We start from the raw sequence: 25,326 nt of genomic DNA on the forward strand, positions 1-25,326 counted from the left end.
AAGCATTATCCCTTTATTATTCATTTTATTAATGCAGTATGAGGCAAAATAAACAGTACTGAAATGAATATTGAAATGTTTATGGTTATTTATATATCTAGTATACATGATATAGCCTATTTTTTATGGGAAATAAGCCACAATTTTACTAAAAATGAATTTATTAACGTTTCGAAGCCCAAATCGGGTTTCGTTGTCAAAATACAAAATACTATTAAAATAAAACAAACATGTTGTTGCTAAGTAAAAAAATTCTTCTAATAATTTATTTAATCTGACTCATTTATATTGGCAATTCAGACGTATATTATACATTTTAAAGTAGAAAATGATATCGCCAATATTTATGAGTTGCGTTCCTGGGACGACTTTACTAAAAGATAGTTCATTCGATTACATGAAATCAATCCCAACTCAAGAATATCCGTCGCAAAAAAATCATAGCATGTGATCTGTCTTTAAAAAGACAACCAAATGCAACGATGACAGTAAAATTCTCGCGTTAGAGATTCCATAGTAAATCACGAGGGAAAACCAGGAAAAAACCTCGTGATACTATCCCGACATCGTAAGTATTTGGTCTTACATTTAATATACCTTCAAAAAACTAATACCAAATTCTGACTTTAATATGTTTAAATTATAAATAATATTAATATTACATAGATATACAATAAGTAATACTAAAATATAAAATTTGTACTAATTCGATATGTTATTGACTTATTAATCGTGGTATTTTCTTTCTATTGATGTTGAATTATTGATAAATGTTGAATTTATTGCCTATCGTTTTAAGTTTCTCGGATAGTCCTTTTATATATGGTATTGTTATTTTCCTCGTATTATTTCTTGTGAATGTTGTAGGATCCCGTTCTAAGTTGTTCTGTTCCATTCGATCTAATCTTGTCAATTCCTTATTTATAAACGATAAAGGATAATCATTTTTTAATAAAACATTTCAACAACATTCAAAACAACAAACACATTGAGATCTATTCTATCTAAAACTAAACCTAACAATGAACAAGAAAGAACAAAGAATTGCATTTATAGAATACCTTGTGAATGCGAACAATTTTATTTAGGTGAAACATCAAGACCATTAAACGTTAGAATAAGTGAACATCAGTCTTATATTAAAAACAGAGAATTTGATAGATCTCAGATATGTCAACACGCATGGGATAATGAACATAGAGTTCAGTGGAGAGATTCAAGTATAGTCCTGAAAGAATCAGATAGTAAAAAGAGAAAAATCAAAGAAGCGGCTCTAATTATGCTAAATGAAACCAATTGTGTAGCAAATTCCTCGGTAGAATGCAGTAGGATGTGGTTACCCATACTGAAAGAGGAAGTCAATAGAAAGAAAATACCACGATTAATAAGTCAATAACATATCGAATTAGTACAAATTTTATATTTTAGTATTACTTATTGTATATCTATGTAATATTAATATTATTTATAATTTAAACATATTAAAGTCAGAATTTGGTATTAGTTTTTTGAAGGTATATTAAATGTAAGACCAAATACTTACGATGTCGGGATAGTATCACGAGGTTTTTTCCTGGTTTTCCCTCGTGATTTACTATGGAATCTCTAACGCGAGAATTTTACTGTCATCGTTGCATTTGGTTGTCTTTTTAAAGACAGATCACATGCTATGATTTTTTTGCGACGGATATTCTTGAGTTGGGATTGATTTCATGTAATCGAATGAACTATCTTTTAGTAAAGTCGTCCCAGGAACGCAACTCATAAATATTGGCGATATCATTTTCTACTTTAAAATGTATAATATACGTCTGAATTGCCAATATAAATGAGTCAGATTAAATAAATTATTAGAAGAATTTTTTTACTTAGCAACAACATGTTTGTTTTATTTTAATAGTATTTTGTATTTTGACAACGAAACCCGATTTGGGCTTCGAAACGTTAATAAATTCATTTTTAGTAAAATTGTGGCTTATTTGCCATAAAAAATACGTAATTATAAAAATGCCACAAGGAAATAGCTTCAGAACAACATGATATAGCCTTGCAAACATTATTCACGAGACGACGTTACCGATAAAATAGATGTTAAAGATGCTCTTTGGCCAATAGCGTATCTACGGGAAGTCGAAATGAGGAAATCCCCCTCCCCCCCCAACAAGGTCCAAAATAAAAAAAAATGTTCAAACATAAAAATATATTAGCTGATATGAAACCACAGAAAGTTAAATTCAACCCAATAAACACGCTAGTTAGGAAAATTAAGGGAACTTAATGCCTATAAGCGTTAAGGATTACGGTGCTATCGAAGAATGCTGAGAGTAAGCTGGATGGGTGCGTAATGATATTATTCTGAGCAGGATGAAGAAAGGCAGAGAACTGGTAAAAATGATAAAGTCTAGAAAACTCGAGTATTTTGTGCATGTTTGTAGACATCCGGAAAAATATAGCATTCTACATCTAATTATGCAGGGTAAAATATTAGGCAGAAGAAGTCGAGGAAGAAGAAGAACACCTTGGTTAAGAAATTTGAGGCAATGGTTTGGTCACACTTCGGAATCGCTCTTCAGATCTGCTCCGAATAAAGTTATGATAGCCAACATGACCGCTAACGTTCGATAAACGGACATAGCACCCAAAGAAGAAGAATGCCTATAAGTTATTTATGTCTTTTATGTAATCTGACTTTTTCTTTTTTATATCTTTTGGTTGGTTTTTCATTAAAAGTTCCCCTTAAGGCAAATTTCCCCTCCTAAGGCCTATTTAGGCCCACAAGACCATCAAGATAAGACAAGGCAAGACAAAAAAGCTGCAGTACCTGGGGCATGTTATGCGTAATGAGAGATACAACATACTTCAATTGATTAAACAGGGGAAAATCCAGGGCAAGAGAAGTGTAGGAAGGAGAAGAATCTCATGGTTGCGTAATTTGCGGGAATGGTACCGATGCACATCAATCGAACTATTCAGAGCAGCACCATCTAAGGTCAGAATAGCCATGATGATTGTCAACCTCCGTCGCAGAGATGGCACCTAAAGAAGAAGAAGGCCTATTTATAGATCTGCCACTGCCTCTGGCACGAAACAATCTTTAATTCTAGTCCTCAATTCCGAAATGGCAGACGATGGATCTGTCTGACTCCTTCAGCATTCTCCATATGTACGCATCTGATGGCGTTAGTTCTGGTGAGTGGCAACTCCCAAAATGATCGGGTAGTATTCGAAGAGACTCCCTGGCAGTGTGACAGGTTGTCCCGTCCTGCTGCAACCATTGTTTATTTAAGCTTGGGCCGTTTTCGTGACCTTTTCCGTATTACCGAAAGTAGTACTCCACCATAAAAATTTTTCTGCAAAACTGAGAACCATTCTGAAGCACCTAACATTATCATGACATTTAGATACGTTATAACAACGTTCGGAAACCACTCAGTACGTTTCAGCGCCTGACACCTACAAATTTTAAACATACGAATTTCAGTACTGTTTATTGTGCCGCATACCGTACTTTTGTAAAAATGAGAAACGTACTTTGCAGCGACAATATTAATATTGGATTCAAGTTTGAATGCCATATTGGTATATATTTCCAGTTCTACTGTATGGAGTGGAGGCGTGGACTCTCAAGTAAGGCTATGCCTAAACGCTTGGATGCCTTTGATATGCTTGTACACAGAAGACTACTAATAATAAGCTGGATCGAGAGAGTTAGGAGGCTGGATTAAGCAAATATATTAAAGAGACGCAAGCTGGAATACTTCGGTCACATTATGAATGAGACACCCTGAAAAATATGAACTTTTACATCTTATAGTTACTACTACTATCGGTTTACAGCGTTATCCGACGGCTTCTGACTCCTAACCGCCATTCTTCTCTGTTTAACCATAGAACTGGAGGGATTTCTCCTTCCTCTAGTTCTTTTCCAATTCCCTCCCTCCAGCTTCTTCTCGGACTTCCTCTTTGCCGTCTCCCTTGTGGTGTCCACGACAAAATCTGTTTTGGGATCCTGTCATCTGACATTCTCTGTCCATGGCAGTACCATATTAGTTGATTTGTTTTTTTTTATTAATTATTGTATGTGTGGCTCCCATCATTTCTTGTATTCTTTCATTTGGAATCCGATCTCTTCTTGATTTGCATGCTGCTTTTCTCCAGAAGTCCATTTCTGTTACTAGTACCTAACACTTTCAAAAACAGCAGAATACACCACCAAGATTAAAGTTGAAAGTTTACAGGACGACTCCACAAGATACCTATTCCAAAAAAGAATAACGGAAAAAGCAGTAACATGTATATCACAGAAAGTGAAAGGAGTCGAAGAAAGCTGGGCAAAAATTAAGTCTAATATCTTAGCCTCAGCCAAGGAAGTTCTTGGTCAAAGAAACATTAATAAAAATAAATCGCTTCCAAGACAAAAAACTCCATGGTTTTGTACAGAAGTAAAGGAAAAATGTAAAGAGAAGAAAAAAGCTTACCTAAAATACATGTCAACTAAAACATATACAGAGGCATACGATAATTATAAAACAATGAGAAACGAAACACATGTAGTCGTAAGAAGAATAAAAAATGATCACTGGGAACGTTTTTCGAAAGAACTGGAACATGATTTTATGGTCTCCAAAAGGAAATACGGCGCTTTATAAGAGGTCAAAGAATGGAGGTAAAGGAACTAATAGAACCAAAACACATAGAAAAGGATAAATGAATTGACTATCTAAAAAAGCTTTATGCAGAGGAAAAAAAAAGTACGAGAAACACTCGAAAAGCTGAAGAACAGAAAAGCTGCAAGTAAGGATGGAATACCAAACGAATTACTGAAATATTGTGGAGCAGCATAACAGAACAATTAACAACATTAATTAACAAAATCATAGATCACAATAAAATACCGGAAGATAGAGAACGAGCGCACCAATTCTACTATTCAAAAAAGGAGATAAAAAGCAGCTAGAAAACTACAGAGGTGTCAACTTGTTAAATACTACCCTAAAACTTACAACTAAAATTTTACAAGACCTAATGAATCAGAGGATAAGTTTAGCAGATGAACAACAGGGTTTTCGTACTGGAAGATCGTGTACAGATGCAATATTCGTCATAAAGCAAATTACTGAGAAATCACTAGAGTATAATCGACCAGCATTTCTATGTCTGATTGACTTGAAGAAAGCATTTGGCCGAGTAAGACTCAAAGATGTAATTCATCTTCTGTATAATAGAGAAGTCCCTCTAGATATCACAAAAACTATTGAAAACATCTACGGAAACAACAAAATGGAAGTCAGAATAGATGGACAACTTACAGAACATATAGATATAGGTAGCGGAATAAGACAGGGAGACTCATTGAGTCCTATGCTCTTCAATTTAATCATGGATGAAATCATCGGAAAACGTCAACAAAGGACGAGGATATAGAATGGGAAACAAAGAAGTAAAAATACTCTGCTACGCAGATGACGCAATATTGATAGCCCAAGGTGAAGATAGTCTGCAAAGATTAGTCCACAGATTTAACATAAGAGCAAAAGAATTCAATATGACAATTTCATCTTAGAAAACCAAAACAATAGTAATCAGTAAAGAACCAATAAGATGTAAAATAGAAATTGATGGTACCAGTATTGAACAAGTAATGGAAATAATATACCTTGAAATTACATTGTCAAGTTACGGAGACCTGGACAAAGAAGTGAGAAATCAAGTACAAAGAGCAAATAGACTGGCCTTAATAACATTACATGGCGAAACCGGCATATTAACACTGAGATGAAGTCAAGAATTTATAAAGCCAGTGTAATAAAGACCAATAATGACATATTATGCATCAGAAACAAGACCCGATACAGCCACAACACAAAGACTACTGGAAACGGCAGAGATGAGAGTACTGAGAAGAATTACAGGAAATACACTGAGAGATCGAAAGAGGAGTGAAGATATCAGAAAACAATGTAACGTACAGAGTATAAACGATGCAGGGACACTCGCAGCATCGAGTGTCCCTGCATCTTATAATTCAGGGATGGAAAGAACAGATTTACGCTGTTACCTGAATTTATTTCAAACGTAAGAAATCTTTGGATCCTCGGATCTTTGGATCCTCGGATCTTCGGATTTCGTTTGTTTGTAATATATTTTGCTGTAGCGTCTCTTGCATATTATTTTAAATAATTTTCTAACATGACAGAAAGATTTGGTTTTCAGAGAGCTTACCACAGCTCTCTCTGATGATTCCAAAAAGTATGAAATGCGTATAAGCGAGTGGCGGTAATTTGTATCGAAATTAAATCTTAACTGTCTTTCTTGTTAATGAATTGTTTATCTTTTTTATTTACATTAACTATAAAAATTGTATTTCAGTTAAAAAATGCAGCTGCGAATGTCCTACGTGAAACCTGGTTGATTTATAAACATACAAGGCTAGTGAAAAGAGTTAATCCAGGTAGAGTTAGGACTCACCAAAGAAAATTTTTACTTGCAATTTATGCGTAAGTATTTTTAATTTCTTTGTAAAGATATAATAAATATGTACTATTGAAGTAAAAACAGGTGGATCCTAAATCTGAAGATTTTTTGACCAAATAGTTTTTTAACCAAGATTTTGTTTCTGCATGTTGTACTGTTTATTACAATTATTGTCTATAGTTAGATACATAAAAAATTCGGCAATTTTTGCCTCTTTAGCTGCCGTACAGCTTCCTTCAGAATACCGCTCCGTGCGCTGGTCACGCTGGGCCAATTAGTGTGGTAGTTAATGACAAATTCTTCTTCTTCTTCTTCTTCAGGTGCCATCTCCGCTACGGAGGTTGGCAATCATCATAGCTATTTTAATTTTTGAGACAGTAGCTCTAAATAGTTGTTTTGAGCTGCATCCAAAACATTCTCTCAGGATCTTCAGCCATGAAATTCGTCTTCTTCCGATGCTGCTTCTGCCATCTATCTTTCCTTGCATTATGAGTCGCAGGATGCCATACTTCTCGCCCCGCATCATATGTCCGAGTTACTGTAGCTTTCTTTCTTTAATTGTAAGTTCAACCTCCTTCTCTTTACCTGTTCTTCCCTTTCTTTTTTTTAAATATTTATTCATCAATCTGTTAGTCATAAAGATTCTAACAATAAGCTCCTTTGGGGTTTGAAGTAAAAAAAAAATTAACGTTAGAGAGATCAGTCCAATGACTGGACCTCTAGTATGGAACAAACATGACATTCCGATAATATGCTACATACAAACATACTTTTTACAATTACAAACAATACATATATCTAAAAATATAAACACAATTACGGTGAAGTATAAAACTTATTTATAAATAAGGTCCAGTGGATTTTTACGTTTTAGTCTGTGAGTTTGTTGACTATTGTCAAGCAAGTTTATTGCCAGGGCATTTGGATGGCTTTCTAGGCGTTTTATGTACCGAACACTGCACTGAACTATCACTTCACTGATCGTAGGTACTTCTAGATTACAATAAATGTCTTTGTTTGACACGAACCATGGGGCGTCTGTTATAGAGCGTAACACTTTGGATTGTAATCTTTCCATTATGGATATGTTGGATTTTGCTGCTGTACCCCATAGCTGAATGGTCCAGACCGGTTTGAGTATTGTATTGTATACCAACAGTCTGTTACCTATAGACAACTTCGATGTTCTGCCCAGTATCCAATAATGTTTACGAAATTTTAAATTTAACTGTTGGCGCTTTTTCCGTATATGTGTTCTCCATGTCAAAGTTTTGTCCAGGTGCATACCAAGGTATTTAACGCTTTCGGCTTGTGGAATTGCTTTGTTATTTATTTCTATATTAGGCGATATTTTACGACATTTTGTAAATATGATATGTTGTGATTTTGATTCATTGATCTTTATTCGCCATTTCTTTGTCCACTTTTCAATGTTCCTAATATGCCTTTGAAGAGATTCGGTAGCTGTTGCGGGATTTTTCATCTGTGACTAACATAGCTGTGTCATCTGCGAATGTTGTAGTCGTTACATTTTCGTTTGTTGGTATGTCGTGTGTAAATATTAGATATAATATATGACCCAGAACACTACCTTGAGGGACTCCAGATCGTATAGGGTAGATTTTTGATGTATCTGCTTCATGCTTGACACGGTAGTACTTTTCTTCTAAATATGATTTTAGTATAGTAAACATTGAATCAGGAACGTTCATTTTTATTTTGAAGAGCAACCCTTCATGCCAGACTTTATCAAAAGCCTGACTGACGTCAAGAAAAAGTGCAGAACAGTACTTTTTTTCTTCAAAAGTTTTAACGACTCTATGAACTTGTTCTATTGTTGAATGCTTCTCTCTGAAACCAAACTGGTGATCCGGTAAAAGATTATTTTATCAGTTATTATCTTCATTAGCCTGGTCGCTAATAGCTTCTCAAATAGTTTATCTAGTACCGGTAAGAGACTAATAGGACGATAAGAGGTATGTTCGTGAGGTGGTTTACCATGTTTATGGATCATTATTATATCAGCAATTTTCCATTGAGTTGGTACAATTTTGAGCCTTATTGCGGCGTTGAATAGTTGTGTTATCATAACTACACCTTTATCTGGTAACTCTTTTAAGATAGTTCCTGTTATAACGTCATAGCCAGGAGCTTTTTTGGTTTTTAACCTATATTGAATAGTATTTTTTACATCTCTTTTTGTTACTGGTTTAATTTGCTCACTTGGCTGTTGGATTGTTGCTAGAGTTTCATAGATAGCCTCATCTTCTTCAGCACTGACAGAGGGTAGAGGTTGAAAAACTTCTTCAAGATATTTTCCAAATGCCTCTGCTTTTTCTTGATCTGTTCTCGACCATGAGCCATCTGGATTTCTTAATGCTGGTATGTGTTTACTGGGTTGTTTTAATTTCCTGGTGGTCTTCCAAAGTGAATAATCGGTATCTGTTGTTGGTGTTAAATTTTGAAGATAATTTTCGATGTAGGAGTTTTTGTGCTGTAGTATTGTATTTTTCAGCTGTCTTGCTGCTCTATTGTAGTTCATTTTGTCTTGATGCTGCCTTGTGTTTTGCCATATCTTTCTTAGTCTCCTCTTCTCTTTAATTGATTTCTTATATTAATAGGATTGTTTCTTTTATTCTGTGTATCTTTACATTCTGGAGTGGCATTCCAAGCAGCTTCTTGGAGAAGTGTATTAAATTCGTATACTGCCAATTTAAGTTCATCTTTTGTTTTGAGAGAAATATTAAGGTTTATTTTTTATGTATTTCTTTCCTGAACTCATTCCAGTCGGTTTTATGATTGTGCAGTTTTGCTGGACGTTCCTTCTCAACAAATCTTGAATTTAGCGTCGCTATTACGGGGGTATGGTCTGAAGCAATTTCATATTTTGGTACAATATTTAGATAGCCTTCTACAAAACCTTTGCTTACAAAGAAGTGAAGACAGTCCAGAAGTCTACTAGGGTCAGTGGGCCAGTAAGTAGGTGTGTAACTAGATAAGTGTTTGAGATGTAGTTCCTGCATCACTTGAAAGAGGATTCTACCTCTACCTGGTGGAGAAAGTCGAGAGCCCCAACTCACATGCTTTGCATTATAGTCAGCACCGGCAAGAAATCTATTCCCTAGTGAATTAAAATAATTAGTAAATGATTCTTTATTCGGTGGATAGTTTGGTGGAAGATATGCTGCAGATATTGCTACTTGTCCAAGCCAATCTTCTATGATAATACTTGCTGCCTGCAGGTGTGGCTCTTTTATGTTACCAAGGTGATAGTGTTTAATCTCTTTTCGAATAATAACGGCTGCACCTGCTCTAGCATGCCTTTCAGCATCAGGGTGTGGTGCATTATAAATTAAATATATCCATAATATTTAAGGTTGTGGTTGCTTGTTAAATGTGTCTCTGACATTAGCATTATGTCAATATTGTTTTCTAACAGGAAATATTGCAATTCGTTTTTATGATCTGCTAGTTCATTTGCATTCCAAAGTCCTACCTTAAGTAACTCACCCATTTGTTTTCAGAGAGAGTGCATGTTTGAGTTCTTCTCTTAGTTCTCTGATTTCTTGTGTAAGTTCATTTATGGTTTTTTGCTGTTTTTCCAGAGTTTGTTGAAGAAATAAATTTTGTTGTTGCAGGTACATGTTTTGTTGATTTAGATATGAATAGATATCATTTGTAGCTATATTTTTTTATGTAGCTTGTGCATATGTTAATCCAGTTTTTGGTTTGTTCGGGCTTGACGTAGGTCTAGGGCCAATATATTGCTGCGATGTAGATGGATAAATTGATTCGGTTTTTTGGAATTCATTTTTATTATTGTTGTTGTTCGTGTAACTCTATCTACCCAGGAAACCCTCATAATTCTTCTATAGGTCCACATTTCAAAGGCGTTAAGTCGTCTCATTGTCTCTACATTTAACTTCCATGATTCCACTGTATAGTATAGTACATCGTATACGTAACATTTTGTTAGGCGTACTTTAAGAGCTAATGTTAAGTCTTTGCTACATAGGACCTTTTTCATTTTCATACAATTAGAACGTGCTTTTTCGATTCTGATTTTGATTTCTGCAGTGTAGTCATTATTTTCTGTTATAAGTGTTCCTAGGTAAGTGTACTTTTTTACTCTTTCGATCTGCTGGCCCTCTACTATCAAGATTTCATTAGTATTATGGTTGTTTTTACTAATTTTCATAAACTTCGTGTTTTTGATATTGAGAGAGAGTCCGTACTCCCTACTACACCTTACTATTTTACTCATGAGTCTTTGCAGGTCTTGTAAACTATCGGCTATTATTACTGTATCACCTGCATATCTGATGTTGTTAACTTAGACTCCATTTACTCTTATGCCGACTGTTTCATCTTCCAGAGTTTCTCGCATTACCTCTTCAGAATAAGCGTTAAATAATAGAGGTGATAGTATGCAGCCTTGCCTGACTCCTCTCTTTATTTCCATTTCTTCAGATGTTTCTTTTTCAATTCTTACTATTGCTCGGTGATTGTAATAGGGGTGTGTTAATAGTCTTAAATCTCTTTCATGTAGGTTTTTAGTTTTTAGTTTTTAGAATTTCCATGAGTCGATCATGTTTTACTTTATCAAACGCTTTATTGTAGTCTATAAAACAGAGGTAAAGAGGACGGTTAACATCCAAGCATCTCTGTGTCAGCACTTTTAAGGAGAATAATGCCTCTCTGGTACCCATACAATTGCGGAACCCATATTGAGTGTCACTAATATCCAGCTCCAGTTTAGAGTGTATTCTGCCGTAGACAATTTTCAGCAGAACAAATGACAAATTGCTTTCATATAACTTTCAGACAATTTCAGACGTTTTTGCACGTTTTGCAAACTATTATCATGCAGGTAGCGAATCCAGCACGTAGCGTTTAGTTTCCGTAAAATATGATTTAATATGGTTTTAAATTTGAACAGTTCACACTGTCTGGAACGTATCGTATCAGACACTTCTTAGTAAAATCAGGTTTTTCGGAGACTACGCTACGTGCTGGAAACACAAAGTGCATGATAATCTGCAGCGACCTTAAGTCTCCGCAATATATGATTTTACTGTAAGGTGTGTGATACGATACGTTCCAGACAGTGTGAATTGTTCATATTTAAAACCATATTAAATCATATTTTTCGGAAACTAAACGCTACGTGCTGAAAACGCTACATGCACGATAATATGCAGCGACTTTTAGTTTTAAATAAATACACAGTATGATATTCAGTTTATCTATTTGTATTTATTTTGGCTTTGTAGGTATACTATAATGTTTATACTAGGCCGTAGGTACTAGTTTATCCTACAGTGTCCGTATTAATATCAGGATAAACTAGTTTGGCCTAGGCCAGGGGTCGGCAACCTGCGGCTCGCGAGCCACATGCGGCTCTTTGGACGTGAAGCTGCGGCTCTTTAGTTCCACGCGCAAATATTATTTATTTATCAAAGACTGCTTCATAAGTGCATCTGAAGAACTGTTTCGTGATTTCAAAAACAAACCAGAAATCTTGAAAAAATTAAAGATTTGCCACTATCCGCTAAAACAGTACAAGATAGAATAGCTAAAATGTCTTCAAATGTAACATATTTGCAGGTGGAAGATATTCAACTTTCTTCCACCTTATCACTTGCTATAGATAAGTCTTGCGACGTAAAAGACACGGCACAAGTTGCCCTTTTTGTCAGGTAAATGTCGTCCCAAGCAGTGGTGTCATGGTGCGGGAACGCGTGGGAACGCCGTTCCCGCACTGGTTAAGAAAAGAAAAAAAAAATAATAGAAAATTTAGGTTTTGTAAACAAAAATTAGCAGTGCGTTCCGGCATTGCGTTCCCGCACTGCTAATTTTGCCATGACACCACTGGTCCCAAGGTCCCAAAGAAGAACTTCTGTGATTATTACCGCTCTCGAGATAAACTAGAGGGTTGTTTAAATAGCGAATGTTTAAATAAATCTAGCGAATGCCGTGCAAAAATGCTCTAAAGACAATGAGATCGATTTAAATAAAATCATTGCAATAGCAACTGATGAGTGATGGAGCCAGAAGTATGATAGGAAAAAATAAAGGAGCAACAACGATTCTTCAATGCAAAATAAATCACGAAACTTTTACGTTTCACTGCATAATACACCAATAAACGCTTTGTGGCCAAACATTTCCAGCCGAAGTAGTTGAGGTCATGAATGTGGTGATCAAGATTGTTAATAGCATCTTGTCAAAAGCACTCTTCCATCGTCAGTTTAAAGAATTCTTAAACGAAATGGAGGCTCAGTATTCCGACCTCCTTCTTCACAATAAAGTGCGATGGCTTTCCAAAGTTAAGGTGTTGATAAGTTGATAGGTTTTGTTTTGTGCTTGAATGAAATAAATACATTCCTAAATGAAAAAGGCATTAATCACCCTGAATTAGGGAATGACAAATAGTTGCAAAAATTTTACTGTATGGTATATATCACAGCGAAATTAAATTAGCTGAATCTAAAACTTCAAGGAAAAGGCAACCCAGCCTATGTTTTGGTGGAAGAATTGTTTTTCTTTTAAGAAAAATTAATTTTATTTGCAGGAGATATTCAAAAATATCGCGGTATAACCAATGCAACTGTTGACACGAATTACTTCCGAAAGATGAATTTGCTGGCAGATTTGAACAATTCAAAACCAACAAAACCACTCTAGCATTCATAGTAAATCCTCTCAACACAAATAGTAACTAAATCCACGTTGAGCCATTTGGAATTGATACTGGATCTTTAAAAATGCAATTGATCGATTTAAAATAAAGCTTTGTGGAGTGGAAAATTTACAGAATTGAAATGCGAGTTGGAAGAGTTGGAGGTCCGGAAATGTATGTACGTAACGCAACAAAAGTGGACAGCTTTGAAAGAAATGCCGGGAATTGAGAGACTTATATTTGACGAATGAAATAGTCTTCCAGATTGTTACATTGAGGTGAATAAGTTGGCATTTGTAGTGCTAGCTATCTTCGGATCGACATATTCTTGCGATCAAATGTTCTCTTGCATGAATATAATTAAAAGTAAACTAAGAAGCCAACTAACAAATGAAAATTTAAAGTCGTGTTTCAAACTTAAAACAACAAGTTATGAGCCAGATTTATCCAAACTTTCTAAAACCATGCAAAGCCAATGCTCCCATTGAGATTATTTGCTCAATTGTTTGTGATTGAAGTACAAGTTAGTGTTGTAAGTGTTTAGTTGTTTTAATTTTTTACTTGTAAAAATGAAATGTATGAAAATATAATATGTGAAAAACACTATATACATATTATGAATAAATATATTCATTATTTTATCAAAGAACTTTATTTATGAGAGTACTATTTATTGTTGACAAAAAAAATTGTGGCTCTTTCAAAACTTTGAAATTTTGTAAATTGTAATTTTTGACTCTTCCAACTCAAAAGGTTGCCGACATCTGGCCTAGGCTAAACTAGTTTATCCTATCGCATTTAGGACAAACTAATTTGGCCTAGGCAAAACTAGTTTTTACTGAAATCGGGTTTGGCCGATAACATATAATATGTACAAATAAATAGTGTAGTTGTCTTTACTATGTAATACTATCTGATGAGGCCCAATATTCTCAATGAAGAATATACTTTTAGATAGAACAGTGCTCTTTTAGACAGAACTCTTGTGCATATTTCATTTCCCCACTCTCTACAAAAAAATAGTCTATAAAAGTATCATAAAAAATATAGTAAAAATTATGATGAAGTTTGGTGCAGAAGGATATAAAACGGAAAATAGAAATAAATTACTTGGAATACAGACTTATTATCCCAAAATTTTTGTTACTTTTTTTTATTTATTATTATTTTTAAAAAAAGATGGTTAATCCAATGTGCTGGTGTAAGTAAAGGTTTGTGTCAAATAATACTAAATTAATCTTTTTGTACCGCAAGTTTCATTCATTTTTCTTTTTAGGTTAAGAAAAGTAAAAATGGACCAACGTAAATTAATGGATAATGCCAATACTATAACCGATATGGCCAAGGTAATAATAATATTATTTTTAAGATTTATTTTATGGTGATCTTACTTCTATTGTTGGATTATATTTTTACCCTAATGCTAAGAATACACGTTTTAGTAATGTCATAGTGTTTTTCACTATCTATCTATCTTGATAAGCGTGTGGATGAGACTTGCTAGGTGGTCGCCACCTACCTTATACAGTTCTGCTGGTATTTCGTCAACTCCCGGAGCTTAATTGTTTTTCTGAGCCTTAATAGCTTCGAGAACTTCCTCTATAGTTGGAGCTTCTACTCCATTACACATCCACGCGCTCATCAAAGACATATGGCAAGAAGAGAAAACACCCGACGACTGGAAGAAAAGTGTAGTACGCCCGGTCTATAAAAAAGGAGACAAACTCCAGTGCAAAAACTACCGTGGAATCTCTCTACTATGTACAGCATATAAAGTCCTCACGTATGTTATAAACCAGCTGCTCCAACCACTAGCAGAAAATATTATTGGAGAGTATCAGACGGGCTTCCGACGGGGAACATCGACGCTGAATCAAATATTTACAGTCAAAGAGATCTTGAGCAAATCATGGGAATACGATATTGATGTTCACAAGGTGTTTGTAGACTTCAAACAGGCATACGACTCAGTCAAAAGGAACAAACTATACTATATATTGGCTGAATTGGCAATACCACACAAGCTAATAAGACTCGTTAAAGCCACAATGGATGAAACTCAGGCATGTGTATGAATACAAAACCGCCGGACAGACTTTTTTAAAATTTTGCAGGGACTAAAGCAGGGAGATGGGCTGGCCCCAACATTGTTTAACCTGGCAATGGAGTATGCGGTTAGGCAAATGCAAACTGGACGAGGAAACCTACTGACTAATCGAACGGTTCAACTGGCCGCTTATGCCGATGATATTAATATTATGAGTAGAACATCAACAGGAGCACAGGAAACATACGCAGAGTTAAAAACACAAACAAAAATGCTAGGTCTGGAAATTAACACAGAAAAAACAAAAATAATGACTCAGACCAGAAGAAATATAGTCCCACAAACCATTATACATGAAGATGTCATTGAAACGGTTGGAAAGTTGACATACCTGAGAGTAGAAATATATGCCGACGGATCAGAAGACGGAGACAAACAGAGCTTATTTTGCCCTCTCCCATATATTTCGGTCTAAAAGTGTCCACCGAAATACAAAGATGAGAATCTATAAAACTTTAATTCGACCAATAACATGATATGGCAGTGAAGCCTGGGTCCTGACAGAAACATCCAAAAACAAACTCGACACATTCGAAAGGAAAGTACTGAGGAGAATACTAGGACCTGTGATGGAAAACGGAATCTTCAGAAGTCGATACAACAACGAACTTTATCAACTTTATAAGGAAGCACCCCTGTCAGACCTTACCAAAAAGAGCACTGAATGCTAGAATTCAGGGAAAGAGACCGGTTGGGAAGCCAATAAAACGCTGGGAAGACACAGTAAACAGCGACGCACAAGCCCTTTTAGAAGTCCGTGTATGGAGAAAAGCAGCCACAGACAAGCAAGGGTGAAGGCAAAAAATAAAGTAGGCCAAGGCTCAATTTGGGCTGTAGTGCCGTAGAAGAAGAAGATATATCTATCTAATCAGCCTTAAACGCCTATTTCTGTTAATCTCCATTGGTCTCTATTCTGGGCGATCTGCATCCAGCCCATTTCTGACGTTCTCTTAAGGTCGTCCGTCCATCTCATCTGTGGTATTCCTCTTTTTCTTTTCTGTTCCCATGGTCACCAGTGTAGGAGTCGCTTATTCCATCTTTCATTTTTTGCCGCAGAGTGTGGCCGGCGAAGTTCCATTTAAGTTTTGCAACCTGTCTTGATACATCGGTCGCCTTTGTTTTTTTCTCTGATCCATGAGTTTCTTTTCCTGTCTTTAAGGCTGATACCCAGCATCTGTCTTTCCATTGTTCTTTGTGTTTTGGATATCCTGTCGATGTTCTCCTTTGTGAAAGTCCATGTTTGTGAGTCATATGAATGTGATAACTGGTAATATGCACTGGTTGAATCCTTTCGTTCGCATATATTGAGGGTACTTTTTATTTTTTAGAATAGATGATAGTTTACCAAATGATGTCCATGCTAATCTAGTTCTTCGTTTTATTTCTTCTGTTTGATTGTCCCTGTTAAGCTTTATTATCTGTCCTAGGTATATGTATTCTGCCACCTGCTCTAATTTATTGTGTTTGACTACAGTTTCTAATTGATCTTCTTGGTTTGTGATAGTCTTGGTTTTATTATAGTTCATCTCTAGACCTACCTCTGTCGCTTTTCTATCTAGTTCCTCAACCATCTTCTGTAATCATGTACAGAGGATGGTTTTCCACTAATTGCATTAAATATAAAATATGTACAATTAAAAAAGTACAATTTAAGACTTATCTTGTCCCAACTCCCGAAATAAAAAGGACTCTTTAAGGATTCTTATTGAAATATCGTTATCTGCATCGCTGTTTTATTTATTCTGCTTTTTCTTCCTCAGCTTTCTTCGTGAGTCGCTCTTCCTTAATATTCTTCGCTACTCATTTCTATCCATCGTGTATTCTTCGCCTAAACCTTTCTCTCTGAGTTCCCTTTCCACACAGCCCTTGGCTTCCCATCTGTCATTGGCCGTATCTTTTTCCTCAAACTCTTCCACTCTACTATTAAATACTCTTGTCATGCTACGTTTTATTTATTAATATGCATTAATCAGCATGCCTTTGTTTTAACCATAATATGTTATATTTCTTTTATACGTTTTCCTACCTAGTTTTTTATAATTAAACTTTGTGTTTTCTTTTAGACACAAAATACTGTATATGAAATAGTGTCAGACATGAGCACAAGACAAGACAGCGTAGAAGATAGATTAACAACAATGGAAGAAAAACTCATAGCACTACAAGAACAACTAGATTTACTACCTGAGTTAATAACTACTAGAATACAGACTCAAGTAAGTACACATTATGTATAAAATATGCGCTTTTTAATTTTTCTTGTTAATAACCATTTTAAAGATAGTCCTAAATTCAAAAAGTAGTAATTAAAAAAAAATGTGTTAAAAATTTTTAGGTTTTGTGAAGGTCAACATTTTCAAAATTCCTCCACAACTGATTACTAACAAGGTTTTAATGGAAACACGCCAATTACGATTAAGATTTTGGGGTAATATAAATTGTGGAAATTATTATACACTGCTAGCTAAAAGTCCCCTCTCCTCCTCGTATCTTTTGGTTATACTAATAATAGTGAAATTTAGTCGAGTGCGGAAAAGAGACTTTCCGTAGGAGTTACGAACAATATTTTTTCTACGAGTGTTTAAAAAATGACCAAATCTTAATCAATTAATTGAATTAAAAAATAACGCTAATAAGTTATAATAATCCCGAATTAAAGTCAATGCGGTGCCTAAATACCTGTTACGCAGTAATGAATGGTGTATATCAATACAGGTTTTAATATTTAAAGTCATAGCAACGATGTCAAACAAAGCAATTATTGTCAAAAAGTACGTCACACACTTTAAAATTTCCACGCATCTTTACTTACGAATTTTAAAATAATTCAGTGATTTAGATGGCATCAAATGACGAAGAACTACCCCCATCTATCTCGACGTTGTCAATAATCTTGATCTGTTACGGGAAAAATCAATTCATTAATTAATTAAATTCAATGAGGAAAAGTAATGCGGAAAAGTAAAACTTTCCAAACTAAAACGCGTGCGGAAAAGTAGACTTTTTTGCATATTCAATCATACAAATTTTGTTTGGGTTTAAGATGATTTTGACGAAGAAATTAAATAATTACTAAAATTGTAGTTTCGCACTTATTTAATAGAGATTCTAACGTCGATAATAACCTCTGTGGTTATTTGTCAGAAAAGTTTTTCAGTTCTCCAGTTGTTTTTACTTTTTTTTTCAAAAGTATGTCCAGGGTAATATATATATATATATATATATATATATATATATATATATATATATATATATATATATATATATATATATATAGTATATATATATATATAAAATTTATAGTCCAGGGTAATAAGGTTTTTTCCATGAAACTCGAGCAGCCAGGGTACTGAAGCGTTTTTTCGACAGGTAATACCTATAAGAGCAAATTGTAACTATTTCCTGCGTAGGATCTCGCGGCCATTTTTATTTATAAACAATTAAGTGTTAAAAAATGGCATTTTTCCCTTTTTTTTTTTCAAATCAATGGAAAACGGTGAAACTTATGGTTTTTTAGTACAAATATCTTTGAGATTATGGAAAAGGCTTTAAAATTACGTATTACAAAGTTTGATATACTCATTTATTGTTAATATAATTGGGAAAAAAGGTCGGAATTGCAAAAAAAATTATTTCGCAATATCTATTGTAAAAATTAGTGTACAGCTTTGAAATTTTTGTCATATAAGTGTTCTTTGGTGCTTAATATGTGACAAAAATTTCAAAGCGATTCATTCAGTTGTTTAAATTTTATTCAAATTGTTTATCCCAGAGAGCATTTTTTTGGAATAACATAAATAAATAATTATGCAAAAGTATCGTAAATCTTTCCTTATAAACTTTTTATTTTGTTATACAGGGTGTCTGCGTAACTTTGCACCATATGGGAAACTTTTTTAATATCAATTTTACGAAAAAAAGTAATTCTTTATAAAGTGCTCTGCATAGTCTAAAACCTAAGATGCAATCATCAGATATCAAATTTTGTCAACAGTATACGAGGTATGTCAAAAAATATTAATTTCGCTCAAGAGCAAACTACCTTTATACTTCAAAATATCAAAAAATTTTATTATGAAAAGTTATTTGTAATTAAAAACCATATTCAAATATGCAATAACAGCCATCTACGAGAAAAAAAATTTCTGAGATTGTTCTAAATTACTGATTCCGAACATCATTTTTATTTATTAGACCTGTAATAACTCTTTTAAAATCTAATCGAAATAATTTCGCTAACGGGGACGACGATACATCCTGGACTATAGCGCTAATGGTCAATAATTAAAAATAACAGCTTTGTAATAAACGAATGACAAAAATTTCTTCAGGATCTTGAAGGAGAGATTTTAAACTTTGATTTGGTCACTTTCTGACTTTCATAATAATAATTTTTAATCGAGTTATTAAGCCTTGAAAATGGTCAATTTTGCATTTTTTAAATTTTAAATCGCGTATAACTCGACAACAATTAATTTTAGAGAAAAATGACAGGAGACTTTTTTTACTGAGAATGACCCAAATTATATAAAAAAATATGTTCGAAGTGAAAAAATGTTTTTTGTGATTTTGTTTAAAAAAAATGTTTCAATTTTTCGACCACGGCACCGCCTGGCATCCTGTGGATTTGTTATAAGGACCTCTCTTTGAGTGGGTTTGTGCAAAAAAATAGAATCGGAGTAATTTCGGTAACGGGGGCGAGGATCAAGCCCCGTCTATTATAGACAGAATGGTACGTATTGTACTGTAGCCAACAAAGTAGCAGCTGTCTTAATAATTGATGAATGTAGAAACAATTTTAATGAAGCCGAATTCCTTTTTAATAAGAAGTACCCCGATTGCTCTATATGGAAGACTTACAGGAAGCTTCTTCGAAACTTTGAAGAAACAGGTAGTGTTCAAATGTCAAACGGTCAAGGATGTCAAACGATCTGGTCGATTAAAAATTAGTAAGAACAAAAAAATTGACATAATAGCAGAATTGGTAGTGAACCCTACTTCTTCTACAGCCCAAGTTGCGTCTATACAGAGAGAGTCTGTAATTTGGAATAAATTCAATATCTCAAATATTAATTGTTTTTTTGAAAAATGCTCAGACCCGTCGATTAGTATTTCAAATTGTCCTTTTTGACATACAATAATAATGTATACAGGGTGTCCCAATTTAGAGATATGACGTCATCGTTGATTTTCTTAAATGGCAATACTGTCATTTTGATAGCTATTTTGATAGGGTGTGTAAAGTTATACACAACTGCAAAATATCAAATTTGTATTCTCTACCATTTAAAAGATAATAGAAAATAACAAAATTATGTCTGCAATTTGGAATAAATTCAATAATTAAAATACTAATTGTTTTTTTTTAAATGCTCAGACCCGTCGATTAGTATTTCAAATTGTCTTTTTTGACATACAATAATAATGTTTACAGGGTGTCCCAATTTAGAGATATGACGTCGTCGTTGATTTTCTTAAATGGCAACACTGTCATTTTGATAGCTATTTTGATAGGGTGTGTAAAGTTATACACAACTGCAAAATTTCAAGTTTTTATTCCCTACCATTTACAAGATAATAAAAAATAACAAAGTTATGAAAAACAAGTAATTAAACAATAATTGAATGTAATTATTTCAATTAAGCAAATGCTCATAACGTTGCCCATTGACAATTTGACAATAATTGAGGGCAACATTATGAGTATTTGCTTAATTGAAATAATTAAATTCAATTATTATTTGATTACTTGTTTTTCATAAGTTTGTTATATTTTATTATCTTGTAAATGGTAGGGAATAAACATTTGAAATTTTGCAGTTGTGTATAACTTTACACACCCTATCAAAATAGCTATCAAAATGACAGCGTTGCCATTTAAGAAAATCAACGATGACGTCATATCTCTAAATTGGGACACTCTGGATACATTATTACTGCACGTCAAAAATGACAATTTGAAATACTAGTCGACGGGTCTGAGCATTTTTCAAAAAAACAATTATTAGTATTTTAATTATTGAATTTATTCCAAATTACAGACATAACTTTGTTATTTTCTATTATCTTATAAATGGTAGAGAATAAAAATTTGATATTTTGCAGTTGTGTATAACTTTACACACCCTATCAAAATAGTTATCAAAATGACAGTGTTGCCATTTAAGAAAATCAACGATGACGTCATATCTCTAAATTGGGACACCCTGTATACATTATTATTGTATGTCAAAAAGGACAACTTGAAGTACTAATCGACAGGTCTGAGCATTTTTCAAAAAAACAATGAGTATTTGAGATATTGAATTTATTCCAAATTACAGACTCTCTCTGTATATGGAATCATACATACAAATTAAAAATTGTCCACCAACTTTCATATGATGACCCCGACCGAAGACTAGAGGACTTACAACTATTAACCAACAGCCAGATTACATAAAAAAACAATTTGTTTTAGTGACGAAAGTAATTTTTCCCTTAATGGAATTGTTAACATATACAGGGTGTAACAAAAATACAGGTCATAAATTGAATAACATATTCTGGGACTAAAAATAATTCGATTGAACCTAACTTACCTTAGTACAAATGTGCACATAAAAAAAGTCACAGCCCTTTTAAGTTACAAAATTAAAATAGATTTTTTCGAATGTATCGAAAACTATTGGAGATTTATTATTGAAAATGGACATGTAGCATTTTCATGGCAGTAGCATCTTAAGAAAAAATTATAGTGAAATTTGGACACCCCATAAAAATTTTATGGGGATTTTGTTCCTTTAAACCCCCCAAACTTTTGTGTACGTTCCAATTAAATTATTATTGTAGTACCATTAGTTAAATACAATGTTTTTAAAACTTTTTTGCCTCTTAGTGCTTTTTCAAAAAGTCAGTTTTTATCGAGATATTTCGAATATTTGTCAAATCCACCACATATTTGTATATGGTTAAGTACGATTATGGAGACTTGGTAATAATATGAACATTTATTTATGATTTACATTTTTAGGGATATTTTGAACCATATTAAAAAAGAAGTCACATCTCGATAAAAGGTGCCTTTTCGAAAAAATACAAAGAGGCACAAAATTTTAAACACACTTTGTTTAACTAATGGTACCGGAGTAATATTTTAATTGGAACGTACACAAACATTTGGGGGGTTTAAAAGAACAAAACCCCATAAAAATTGTATGTAAACATATTGAAAAATAAGCCTCAACTCGATAAAAACTGCCTTATTAAAAAATACTAAGAGGCAAAAGAGGTTTAATAATATTGAATTTAACTAATGATACCACAATAATAATTTAATTGAGACGTACACAAAAGTTTGGGGGGTTTAAGGGAACAAAATCCCCATAAAATTTTTATGGGGTGCACAAATTTCACTATAATTTTTCTTTAAGATGTTCCTGCCATAAGAATGCCAATTGTCCATTTTCAATCAAAAATCTCCAATAGTTTTCGACATATTCGAAAAAATCGATTTTCATTTTGTAATTTCAAAGGGCTGTAACTTCTTTTATGTGCATATTTGTACTTAGGTAAGTTAGGTTCATTCGAACTATTTTTGGTCTTAGAATATGTGATTTAATTTATGACCTGTATTTTTGTTACACCCTGTATATTGTGAAGTATTGGAGAAAAGAAAATTCCGCAAGATTGGGAAGAATCAGTTACGATCTTACTTCACAAGAAGGGTGATAAAGTCGATCTGAAAAATTATCGACCCATAACACTTCTTAACACAACCTACAAACTACCAACAAAAATAATCACAAACAGACTAACATCAAAATTGGACGGATATCAGGCAAAAGACCAATCAGGCTTAAGAAAAGGATTCAGTACAAGTGACCACCTACTTACGACGAGACTGTTATCAAAAATAGAGAAATCAAACGAATATAATATACCCCATTTTTACGGCCTGCATTGACTTTGAGAAGCCATCTGATAGCGTTGAGTACTGGGCGATAAAAACCTCATTCCATAAAAGCATGATTGACCAAAGATATATTGATTTGAAAAGCAACATATACGGGAAAGCTAAAACTATAGTAAAAAAAATATAAAAAAAAATTTTTTAAGGAACGCTTTTCTTTCGTTACGAGTGACTAAAATTAAAAATATTATAAAAAATCAACTAAAAAGCAAAAATTAAAAAAAATTGAAAAAATCTAACACATTCGTCAAAGAAAAGCGTGGCGCTTCTTCATCGAATTAAATGGTTTTTGCCCCACGCTTTTCTTCAACGAATGTGTTAGATTTTTTCAATTTTTTTTATTTTTTGCTTTTTAGTTGATTTTTTTATAATATTTTTAATTTTAGTCACTCGTAACGAAAGAGAAGCGTTTCTTAAAAAATTTTTTTTCCATATTTTTTTATTTTTTACTTTTTAGTCTTACACTTTTCAAACACTAAAATATATCATCCTGTTTATGAACATATGTATAAAACATAAGATGCACTAACATAAAAAGTAGTCGGAATCGGCAAAAAAATTGAAACTTAATTGTTTATTTATGAAGCATAACCTAAACAATTAACGTAAAAAGTGAAATTATGTATAGTTTATATAATTAGGTACAATCTGTAAAAGTTTCAAGTTTTTACATTGTAAAAAACAAGAGAATTTAAGCATTTTCCATTAAAATCGTTTTTTATTATTTAAACAATTAATAAACATAAAAAAAATGTCATTGACTATTCGTGTATTGTTCCCACGAATGCATATGTCTGCAAATTTTCATTCATTTGCATTGGGGAAAAGGCACTCAAATTAACGTCTAAAAATTTGACGCAAACTATTGAATTAAATAAAAGCGTTTAATTACAACAGAACACAGAACCAATACCAATTAAGAAAGGAATCAGACAGGGCAATACCATCTCGCCAAAACTGTTCAATTAAACGTTGAAAGACGTATTTAAGAAGTTGAAATGGGAAAAAATAGGAATTAACATCAATGGACAATCCCTAAATCGCCTTCTCTACGCAGATGACATTGTCCTGATAGCTGAAGACAAAAATGAGCTCCAAAAAATGCTGAAAGAGCTAGATACAGAAGCGAGAAATATAGGGTTAAAAATGAACTTTCAGAAAACAAAAACAATGACTAATACTAATGAAAACTGTACAAAAACTATTCAAAATAAAGAAATCCAAGAAGTGCAAGAGTATATACAGTGTAAGTGGGGAGGAACGCCCCAAACTTTAAGACTGTATAATATACGTAATAATAATTAAAAATAACTCATATGTTGTTATTCGATTTTCATTTGTTTCCGAGATACGGGGTGTTAAAATTTTTCTTACAAACTGACGATTTATTTATTGCTCTAAAATTGGTTGAGGTGTGCAAATGAAATTTGGTGGGTTTTAAGACGTAATTATTGCGCATTTTTTTACATACAATTAAGAATTTTATATTCACCATTGGCGCTCGTACGTGTAATGGTCTGAAATTTTTTAAAGAAAAAAAAGAATGTGTGTGTACTTTGTACGCACATAAGAAGTTATACTTCTATTAAATGATTTCAACGAAATAAATATACTTTAAACAGTTTTTTTGTACTTTATTTAAATATTAAACTAATTTTAATGCTTACCACTTTCCAAAAATAAAAAAAAAAGAATAGGAATGGTCCGGATTTGAACCCAAGACCTCTCGTCTCTAGCCGGATGCTATACCAATAACGCTACGAGCTCTCTATTTACATAGTCTCGGACATAATGACAATTCACGGTCACAAACAGACGAAGTGAAGTATAATAAATATAAATAATGTTTTAATACTACTTATCTTACTCCCGAGGAAGACAAATCCAAAGACACAAAAATTATAATAAATATATTTACTAAAAACTCTAATATATTCTTTTCACACTTTTTTTTGCACTGATATATTTATACATAACTTGAAAGATTCGGCAACTAACGCCATACTGTCTGTGTACGCATGCGCGCAGAATAATGAAAATTCACTCCCAATCGCGCCTAAAGAAGTATAACTTCAAAAAATAGTACGCCACTGAGATATTTCAAATTAGAAA

General features: G+C 33.4%; 1 protein-coding gene across 1 annotated transcript in view; it reads left to right on the forward strand.

Annotated features, from left to right (window-relative positions):
• LOC114341637 (small conductance calcium-activated potassium channel protein) overlaps positions 1 to 25,326 on the forward strand; it is a 250,833-nt gene that overhangs the window by 156,591 nt on the left and 68,916 nt on the right. The window contains exons 8-10 of the mRNA XM_050662938.1: positions 6,370 to 6,497; positions 14,433 to 14,502; positions 17,327 to 17,479. Of these exons, the coding sequence (XP_050518895.1) occupies positions 6,370 to 6,497; positions 14,433 to 14,502; positions 17,327 to 17,479 (351 nt within the window). The remainder of the gene's footprint in view (positions 1 to 6,369; positions 6,498 to 14,432; positions 14,503 to 17,326; positions 17,480 to 25,326) is intronic.

This window comes from Diabrotica virgifera, chromosome 10 (genome assembly GCF_917563875.1).
Source record: "Diabrotica virgifera virgifera chromosome 10, PGI_DIABVI_V3a".
In the NCBI taxonomy this organism is placed as follows: Eukaryota; Metazoa; Arthropoda; class Insecta; order Coleoptera; family Chrysomelidae; genus Diabrotica; species Diabrotica virgifera.